Here is a 10,626-nt window from a genome sequence, read left to right as displayed (position 1 = left end):
GTACCATCCTCACAATCATTGCTGTGTTTAAGCCCATTGTTGTAGCCACCACGTTAATCCATCTCATCAAGGGTCTTCCTCTCTTTTCCTAACTCTCTGCTTTACCAAGTATGATATCCTTCTCCAGGGACTGGTTCCTCCTGATAACATGTCCAAAGTATGTGAGACGAATTCTTGCCATCCTCACTTCTAAGAAACATTCTGGCTGTACTTCTTCCAAGATAGATTTGTTCATTCTTTTGGCAGTCCATGGTATATTCAATATTCTTCACCAACACCATAATCCAAAGGCATCGATTCTTCTTTGGTGTTCGTTATTGATTGTCCAACTTATGTATGCATATGAGGCAGGTGAAAACACTGGTTTGGGTCGAGCATATCTTAGTCCACAAGATTCTTTTTAATACTGTAAAGAGGTCTTTTGCAGCAGATTTGCAGAATGCAGTATGTTGTTTGATTCCTGACTGCTGCTTCCATGGGTGTCGATTGTGGATCCAAGCAAAATGAAATCCTTGACAACTTCAATCCATTCTCAGTTTATCATGTTACTGCTTATTGGTCCAGTTGTGAGGATTTTTGTTTTCTTTTTGTTTAGATGTAATCCATACTGAAGGTTGTAGTCTTTGATTGTCATCAGTAAGTGTGCCAGGTCCCCTTCGCATTCAGCAAGTAAGGTTGAGTCATCTGGATATCGCAGGTTGTTGATGCGTCTTCCGCCGATCCTGATGCTGCATTCTTCGTCATGTAGTCCAGCTTCTTGGATTATTTGCTCTGCATACAGATTGAATATGTACGGTGAAAGGATATAACCCTGACATACACCTTTCCTGCTTTTAAACCATGCAGTAGTATCCCCTTGTTCTGTTCCTTTTGATCTATTTACAGGTTCTGCATAAGTACAACTAAGTGTTCTGGAATTCCCATTCTTCACCGTGTTATCTATAATTTACAACCATCCACACAGTTGAATGCCTTTACATAGTCAATAAAACAGGTAAACATCCTTCTGTTATTCTCTGCTTTCGGCCAAGATGCATCTGACATCAGCAATGATACCCCTTGTTCCATGTCCTCTTCTGAATCTGGCTTAAATTTCTGACAGTTCCCTGTTGATGTGCTGTTTACCAGGTGGAAACCCCAGGTTCTTGCTTGACATGATTTGTATTGGCCAATAAACAAGAGACTGAGGTGGGAAGGCAGAAAAGCAACTTTGCTTCATTGCACAAGAAAAGGAGTCAGTGGAGCTTCTGCCACCAAGACTGTTCCCTGAAGGCGAGGGGTAAAGTTCCTTTTAAGGGATTTACAAGTAGGGAGTTCATACAAGTTACATCAGCAACATTCTTAATCATACTACGCAGGCGCAAATGGGGCTTACATAGAACTTCCAAGCCAAGGAAGCAGGATTTTCATGCAAAGCTGTGGGGGAGGCAGCCAAGCCAAGGAAGCAGGATTTTTAATGTAACACCATAGGGGAGGAGGTCAAGTAAAGAAAATGGGATTCTGATACAAAGCTGCTCGAGGCTCTGCCTTATTCCCTCCGTTTCCTTTTGAACATTGGTCCTTCAGGACCAGTGTCTCTCTTGAACTGTAGCCCAGCTCAGAATTGTTTGGCATATTCTTGAGGAGGGCCAAATATTAGACCTAGGCCTTTCATTGTGGCTACCGACCTCCTGTTGGTTTATAATTATTTACTAAATATTAGAAGATAAGACTGGCATTTATGCCCTGTTTATGTGAATGTTTCCCTAAAAGATGTTTTCCAACATTGTCCTAGCTATTTGTCTTTATACCTCAGAGCCTAGTTCGTGTGTCTTTATGAGTCCTTGTAAGTCCAGTCACATTTTTTATGCTCAAGGACAGGGAATAATGGCTCCAATATTATCTCTTTTGATTGGAGATGGGAGATAACATATTGATCATTAATACCTGGACTTAGACAAGCCCCTAGATGGAGGCCACGGCAGGCTGTTTAAACTCAACGCTGCTGGTTTCCCACCGGATACCATCTGGTTCTTCACCGGTATCTGAAGTGAGCAGACTCAATGTACATCAACATTTTAGCCCGAGGCCTTCTTAAGTGTTTAAGACAATAGAAAATAAGTTTTATTATGCCTAATTCTATCAGGATGCAGACTGTCACTATTCCTTGCAATAGTAATTTAGCTCTATTTATTCTTGATGTTAACTAGCCAAATAAATCTGGTGTTTGTAAGGGTGTTACAGGGTGTACCCAAGTAGCTTGGTGTCTAATTCTATATATATTGTTTTACTTGTCCTGTGTTCTTTATCTGAATACAACAAGAGGTATTTGTTACAGTACAGATTACACTCTCTTGGATTAAGAAAAAAAAAAATCTAAGGCTATTTTGTCATCGCATGTCACCCAGGCTAATGAGGTCAGAGACTGCTGTTGTGTTTTTATCCCATTAGCAATTTCGTCTGTTATTGTCCCATGATGACTGATACATTTCTTAAAAGATTTCTCCAATTTAACTAAACCATAATAGGAATTAAAGCTACCAACCCCACCCTGAGTAGTGGACCAATGGGTTTCTTTTTAACTCTCGTTTTATAATGTATAACAACTTACCATTACCTTTTCAATATTTACTAGCATCATCACTATGACTTATCTTAAGGTAATCTTAAAATTTTCAAAGCGCATTGCCCATGCATTCAACAGCAATCTGAGGTAAGAGATTGCCCACGTAAACTGTCAGTTGGAAAGGAATCATTAAACTAGTATAGTTGGATCCACCACAGAAAAATATGTATCCAGAAGGAGCACACAAAGTTTATCTAGAGGAAACAGAAGGTACAGAAAAATTTATGTGACAACCAAGCTTCCTAAGACAATGCATGATTAGCAAGGTAATATAGGATGGACCGCTCCTGTTGGAGGTCTTCCTTTAATCTATTTAAAACATTCTAAGTGTTCTTCCAGAGGGCAAGCTGCCCCTCCCTTGTTTAAAATCTCATGAGGTGTTTGTTTATACCTAAGCAGCATGGGTAGCTACTTGTCATGTCAACAGCTTTTGCCTCAACAGCAACCACATTCTGCAAAACCTAGAGACTGCATATTAATATAAACAGCAACATTCATCTATTAAGGCACATTGATATCCATATAACCTTAAGTCTCTGGCTAGGGGGTGGAAGCATTTTTCTCGGCCATTTAGGTGTCATGGATTGAATTGTGTTCCCTCAAAATGTGTCAACTTGGTTAGGCCATGATTCCCAGTATTGTGTGGTTATCCTCCATTTTGTGATGTTCCTATGTGTTATAAATCATAATTTCTGCCTGTGGCTAAAGATGATTAGGGTAGAATGTAACACCCTTGCTCAGGTCACATTCCTGATCCAATGTAAACGGAGTTTCCCTGGGGTGTGGCCTACACCACTTTTTATCTTACAAGAAATAAAAGGAAAAGGATGCAAGCAGAGAGTTGGGGAACTCATACCATCAAGAAAGCTGTGCCAGGAGCAGAGTGTCCTTTGGACCCAGGGTTCCTGCACTGAGAAGCTCCTAGAGCAGGGGAAAATTGATGGCAAGGAACTTTCCCCAGAGTCCACAGAGAGAAAAAGCCTTCCCCTGGAGCTGGCATCCTGAATTTCAATGTCTAGCCTCCTGGACTTTGAGAGAGTAAATTTCTTTGTTAAAACCATCCATTTGTGGTATTTGTGTTATAGCAGCACTAGATAGCTAAGACACCACATTACTTCATTTGCCCCAAAATTGAATAATAGGACCAATTCTAGTTTGTCAGGAGTCACTGAGAGGCTGAAAATAAGTACAAGGGAAGTCTTGTTCTTAAGCAGTTTGCTGGCACTGAGGCAGAACTTTCCAGGACAGCTCCTTAGCTCCTGGTCCACAGCTCTGGCCTCACCTGAGAACTTAGCAAAAAAAAAAAAAAAAAAAAAAATCAACATTTAGTCTTTGTCCTAAGAATTGGCACATAGTTGCAATAATAAATTTTATAAAAGATGATGTAAAGTTATTGTTTCATAATTTTTACTTTTCAATGAAAATTTTGCACCAACTCTCCACCCTCCCCTCCACCTTCCATATAAAGGCAGTGGATATCTTTGTGGCCTTTTCCTGGTAACAATTACGACAGAGTTTTTTTTTTAGGCAGGACCTCCGGTACATGCTAGGCATTGTGGGAATCCAAAACTGTCTTAAGATTCGGTTTCAGCAAAGAATTCTGAGAGCTACCAGGGTTTGCATTAGAGAAAGCAATTCCAACAAAGGGAGGTAGAAAGCATGGTTTGGTGTGTATTTAGAATCACTGACTCGAGGGCACTGGGTTACTGGTGGTTGGAGAACTTCATAAAATGTGAATTACAGATTCACCTCTAGAGACTCTGAAAGTAGGGAGAAGAGGCAAGAAGCTTGTTCCGATGCTAGAGCCTTGCCAGCTCTGGAGCCTGGTTGTATATAGATATAGCCATCTTGGTTGGCGGGGTCAACTAGAGTCTACAGTTGGATTAAACACTCAACACTCATGAAAGATATAACCTAAGCGGCACATCCAAGTGAAAACAGGGCTATCTCGGGGAGGTTAAGATAAAGTGGGGTTGAGGATGAGGTTGAGATGGTTTTTGGAATCCTTGGCTCCTTTAGCTTGAACCCTGGTGGCCTAGTGGTTAAGAGTCCGGCTGCTAACTCAAAGGTCGTCAGTTCAAGTCCACCAGGCGCTCCTTGGAAATCCTATGGAGCAGTTCCACTCCGTCCTATAGGGTCACCATGAGTCGGAATCCAGTCCACGGCAAGACGTCTTGTTTTTAGCTTGAACACCATCCCCTGGGGTACGCCTGGAGGGACACACACACACCCCAGAGGGTTTGAGAGCAAGAGTCAGATGACACTCTGAACGCTACATTTTCATTGCCCGAGCACAAAGCTAAGACAACGTGATGTAGTGGTCTCGTAACAGCTTTTTATAAAGTCTTTAATAATTATTTTAAAGTACACAAATAACCCCTGAAAATACGTTCTTCCTTTAAAAAAAAATGCGGAATCATTAAAAAAGCCTTCCCCATCCCCAACGTCACCAAGGTTGTCGTCGGTTTGGTATTTGTTTCCAGGACTCCTGCCGTGTGTTGACACACGCAGTGTGTTGCGCGCCGCGGAGTCCATTCGGACCCATAGCAGCCCTACGGCACAGAGCAGCACTGCTCCACGGGGCTTCCAAAGAGCCGGCGACGGATTCGATTGGCGGACCTTTTGGTTAAGCAGCCGAGCTCTTAACCCCTGAGCCAGCAGGGCTCCAACCTCTACAATACCGATCCTGACACACACGGGAGCTCGGCTTGCGTTCTCACCTGCTTCACGTTAACACGCACCCCAAGGAAAGCCGCTCTCACAGCTTGCTTTCCTCGCTTTACGAACTGTCGTGAGGTCCCGTCCGCTTCGGCGTTTTCTTCACGTCGGCGTAGAGCGTCACGTAGGCCCCTCTGATTCCGTCTGCGACGGGGTCGAAGACCCAGGATCCTGCGGGTGTGGGTGGGGACGCGCGGGCGCGCGGCGATGACGCGCCGCGGTGGCGCGTGCGCGGCGACGGTTGCGGCCGCGGCGAGGGGCGGGGCCGAGGCTGCGGCAGCGTCGGGCGCGCGCACACGTTGCATCTTCTTGCTTTCGGCGGGTTCCAGGTGGTTAGGACCGCTGGGCTGACCGACTGACAGGGAGGCCGGGAGGCCGGTGGAGATGGCGGCCCTCTGCTTGACCGTGAATACGGGAGACCCTCCGCTGGGTAAGGGGCCGAGGAGCCGACCTGTCTGGGTTGCATCAGCCCTGGGGGGTGCGGGGCTGGGAAGGTCGCGGCGCCCCGGCTTTGCGCAGTTAGGGTCACGGTCTGGGAGAGTGGATCCGTCCGTGTCACCCGAGCTGCTCACGGCGTAGGCCCGGGCCCCCCACCCTGTGCCCAGCGGCGGGCAGATCTGCTCCTGAGGACAGTTTTCCGGGCGTGTAGGGACGCGCGGTGTCAGCCTGGCTGGGTGACACGCGGCTCAGCCTCGGACCTGCTGCCCCTGAGGGGTGACTGCCAGCCAACTCCCGTCTCCCTTTTTGTAGTGGTTGCCTTCGAGTCTGAGAATTGCTCGTAGAAATGACATTTTAAAGCATAAAATTGCGTTATTTGCGCTTCTGCGTTTTTTGCTCCCCCGCCTTTAACTTCCCTTGTCTTACTCCTCTTCCCTGCCTCCTGTCTTACTTACCTTTCATCGGGTTTAAAGGGAGCAAGGCAGATGATCCTGCTATCATTTATTTCAACTCAGGTTGCATTTTTTTGAATTAAGGGTAGCGGCGCAGTTGCTGCAGAAGCGAGATACACTGCGGACCACCGGGGTTGCTATGCCCAACACCTTGGGGATGTAGCAAACATCAGAGTGAACGTCGGACCTGCCACCTTCCTGATATATATTTTACGTTCGACTTGGGTATTGCTTTTCCAACGTGGTCAAGGTCATTGTGGGTAGATGGGTGAACATTTCTGGCTGCTTTGGTACTTGAAGCAATTACACATGATAGGAGTTTAAGTAGATTACAACTTGCTTTCCTTGCTTTATAAGAATATTTAAATATAATTTGTAAATATATAATGTTGACATGTAAGTACTTTCTACTGTTCAAGAATCCCAGAACTTTGGGTACTGTTTTGGCCATGTAGGGCTGATGAAATTGTCATTACATGCTCAACTTTGGTGGTGTTGAGTCTGTTAAAACAAAAACACAATTTAATAGCTACTTAAATTTTTTTTTTAAATGATAATGTTTTAACAATTGGTTTCAGTACATATGGTCTAACCTTGAACAAATCAGTGAACCTCAAAAAGGTATGGATTTGATTCATGGTCTAGGAGGGCACCAGACAGCTTTTCATCATGGTTGAGAACAAAGGCATTTTGTTCCTGGAGACTTGGAGCCAATCCTGGCTGCCACATACTAATTGTGGGACCTAGGCAAATTACTTAGCTTTTCCCACAGTTTAAGAAAGGGGGAATGTTATCTTTCAGGGAGGGTTGGTTGCCAAAATTAAATGAAACAGTGTATTTAAAGTTTCCTGACACATTTTACATTCTCAATAAATAGCTATGTTGTAGTTGTTGGGTGTCGAGTGGATTTCAACTTATAGCCACCGCATGTGACAGAGTAGAAGTGCCCCATAGGGTCTTCTAAGCTGTATTCCTTACAGGAGCAGAGGAGCAGATCACCAGATCTTTCTCCTGTGGAGCTGGTAGGTGTGTTCAAACCACAAAGCTTTCCTTACCAGCTGAGTGATAACTGCTGCATCACCAGGGTTTCTTAAATAGCTAGTTTTCACTAATGTTGCTTAGAATATCATCCTGGAGGTGAGAGTGTTTTCTTAGTGAATCATAGAACTCAGAACCATACTTTGCTAAAATTCTGAGAGTCTGACAGTGATTCCTTGCCTGTCATTTTGAACTCGAGACGAATTATAGAATTTATTAACTTCCATAGCTGCTCCTCCCTCTTCTTTTTTAATGGTTTAATTCTTTTCATTTGTTTAATTCAAATACATTTCATCTTTACACAATAAAATTAGGTGAAACATTTACAAAAAAATAGAGCATTGCTAGAATTTCTTTATATGCTTTTAGCACATTAAATTCTTCTGGTTTTTTAATGTTAAAATAACTTGAAGATTGACAGAAAAGAGGCAAGAATGCAAAGAACTTAATCCCCATGTATCACCTGAGAGCACACTGCAGATAGGGTGCTGTACCACCCCAGAGTGCTCCAGGGTGTGTCTCTCGCAAGCTAGGGAACTGTCCTGCGTGACCTCACGTGACCGTGGACATCAGGAAATAGGCATCAGTACAGGATACAGTTCTTCCCCTAATCCACAGACTCCATTCACGTTTCCTCAGTTTTCCAGCAGCACCCTTCATAGTGCAAGGGGTCCAAATTCAGGACCATGTTTTATTAGCACCTGGTTGTCATGTCTCCCTAGTTTCTTTCAGTCTGGAATAGCTTATTAGCTTTCCCTTGACTGGTAGCTTTGACCTTTCTAAAGGTTACAGGGTGTCTGATATTTCCTCATGGCTAGATTCAAGCTACGCATCCTTGACAGGAATAACACAGAAGTGATTCCTCCTTTTCATTGCAGCCTGGCGCATAATTGAAATCTTCCCCATTGTTGATGGTTCTAGTGTTGATTACTTAAGAAGGTATCTGCCGGCTTTTCCCACTGCAGAGTTTTCCCAATTAGCGGGCATTTTGTGGGGGAGATGCTTTGGGATCATGTAAATATTCCACTACCCACCAAACTTTCATCCAGCGGCTTTAACATCCATTGATGCTTCATGTCCAACTTGATGAAGATTATTATGCTGGCTGCCAAATGGTAGCCTTCTAATTCTACCATTTGTTATACATTTATTAGTTGGCATTTTTCTGTGAGGAGAACTTTCTCTTTTTCCCATTTCTAGAATTTATGTCAAAATGGACTCAGCTTTAATGTCTGTCATGGATTGAATTATGTCCCCCCCAAAATGTGTGTATCAACTGGGTTAGGCCATGATTCCCAGTATTGTGTGGTTGTCCTCCATTTTGTGATTGTAATTTTATGTTGAGAGGATTAGGGTGGGGTTGTAACAATACCATTACTCAGGTCACCTCCCTGATCCAAGGTAAAGGGAATTTCCCTGGGGTGTGGCCTGCATCACCTTTTATCTCTTAAGATAAAACAACCAATTTACAGTTGTTTAGCCACCACCATGATGATGATATAGAATATTTCCATTATTGCAGAAAGTTCCCTCTTCCCCCTTTGTGGTCAGTCCCCTTTCCCCATCCTTGGCCTCTGGTAGCCACAGATCTGCTTTCTGTCTCTCTCTCTTTTCTAGAAATTCATGTACATTGGATCATATTATTAATGCATTAATAACACATATTATTAATATTCGTTTATACCTAGAATAATGCTTTAGAGATTCATCTGTCTCGTTGTTTGTAACAGCAGTTCATTCCCTTTAAGCGTTTCATTGTATGGATTTACCACAGTTTATCTCATTGAGTTAGATGGTCACATTGCCCTACTTGCCTGTCAGAGCCCCTCCAAGTTGGCTTCTGTGTCCTTTTTTTTTTTTAAATATTTTATTGTGTTTTTGGTGAAAGTTTACACAGTAATTTAGGTTCTCATTTAACAATTCCTGTACGTATCATTCAGTGACATTGGTTACATTTTTCACAGTGTATCAGCATTCTCATTATTTCCATTAATCTAGCTTCCCTGTTCCCCTTACCTTTTTGTTTTGTTTTGTTATAATTGTGTTTTAGGTGAAAGTTTACAGAGCTAATTAGTTTCTCATTCAAAAATATATATGCAAATTGTTTTGTGGCATTGGTTGAAATCCCCACAATGTGTCAGCACTCCCACCTTTTCTACCCTGGGTTCCCTGTTTCCATTAATCTAGTTTTCCTGTCCCTTCCTGTCTTTTCGTCTTTGCTTTTGGACAAGGGTTGCCCATTTGGTCTCATACGTTTGATCTAAGGAGCATGTTCCCCACTTGTTCGTTTTATAGTCGTGTCTAATCTTTGGCTGAAAGGTTGCCCCTTACCTTCTTATTTTTGGTCTAGGGTAAATGCTTACTGTTTGGTTTCATTTAGAGGATTATTTAGAAGAGCACAGTACTGATATGATTTATTTTGTGGGCCAATCTATAGGGTTGCTATGAGTCGGAATTGACTCAATGGCAGTGGGTTTGGTTTTGGTTTGGTACTGTCATTTGGCTGGAAGGTGACTTGTGGGAGTGGTTTGAGTTCCAAATTTAACGAGTATCCCAGGGTGATAACCTTGGGGGTTCATCTGGTCTCTACCAGTTCAGTAAGTCGGGGTTTTTTTTAGAAAATTGCGTTTTATTCTACATTTTTCTCCCATTCTATTCGGGACCATCTATTAAGTCCCTGGTCAGACTGGTCAGTAGTGGTAGCTGGGCACCATCTAGTTCTTCTGTTCTCAAGGTAGGTGAGGCATTACTTGTGTAGACTATTACTTCTGTAGATTAACTAGTTTCTTCTTTGAATCTTTGGTTTCCTTCTTTGTCTTTTGTTCTAGATGAGAAGAGACCAATAGTTGTATCGTAGATGGCCGCTCGCAAGCTTTTGAGACCCCAGATGCTACCCACCAAGGAAGAATGTAGAACATTATCTTCATGGTCTATATTGTGTCAGTTGACCGAGTTGTCCCACAAGACTATGATCTTAAAACCTCAAACCAAGCAAACCAATCCCACGAGGTGTCTGGTTATGTCTAGGAAGTATCCATAACTATGCCTCCTTTGTACTTTATTTTATATTTGAATATATATGCAGCACTTTTGTGTCCTTTTGGCATGTCTCTCTCATTCTTTGGATACTTCCTTGTTTTTTACCCAAAAAACCTTTTTTTCTAGTACAAGATTTTCCAGGCTTATCTTGTATCTTCCCTGTCATAGCCCTGTTTCTGGTGTACTATGGTATTTAGAAACCAATGTTAGAAATAATAACTGTAGAGCATTTAGCATAGTGTCTGGTGCATAGTCACCACTCAAATAACATTAACAAAAGCTTTTAGACGAGGCACTACTCTAATTTCTTCGCGTCTCCTGAGGAGGAAAAGAAGA

The 10,626-nt window shown here is 42.9% G+C and overlaps 1 protein-coding gene across 1 annotated transcript in view; it reads left to right on the top strand.

Moving 5' to 3' along the window:
• The first annotated feature begins 5,578 nt into the window (after positions 1–5,578).
• Positions 5,579–10,626, top strand: part of EPRS1 (glutamyl-prolyl-tRNA synthetase 1) — an 84,043-nt gene continuing 78,995 nt past the window's right edge. The window contains exon 1 of the mRNA XM_049867997.1: positions 5,579–5,753. Coding sequence (XP_049723954.1) covers positions 5,708–5,753 — 46 coding nt within the window. The 5' untranslated portion in view covers positions 5,579–5,707. The remainder of the gene's footprint in view (positions 5,754–10,626) is intronic.

This window comes from Elephas maximus, chromosome 24 (genome assembly GCF_024166365.1).
Source record: "Elephas maximus indicus isolate mEleMax1 chromosome 24, mEleMax1 primary haplotype, whole genome shotgun sequence".
In the NCBI taxonomy this organism is placed as follows: domain Eukaryota; kingdom Metazoa; phylum Chordata; class Mammalia; order Proboscidea; family Elephantidae; genus Elephas; species Elephas maximus.
Note: the sequence above shows the minus strand (reverse complement) of the source record. Positions and strands in the feature narration are given on the sequence as shown.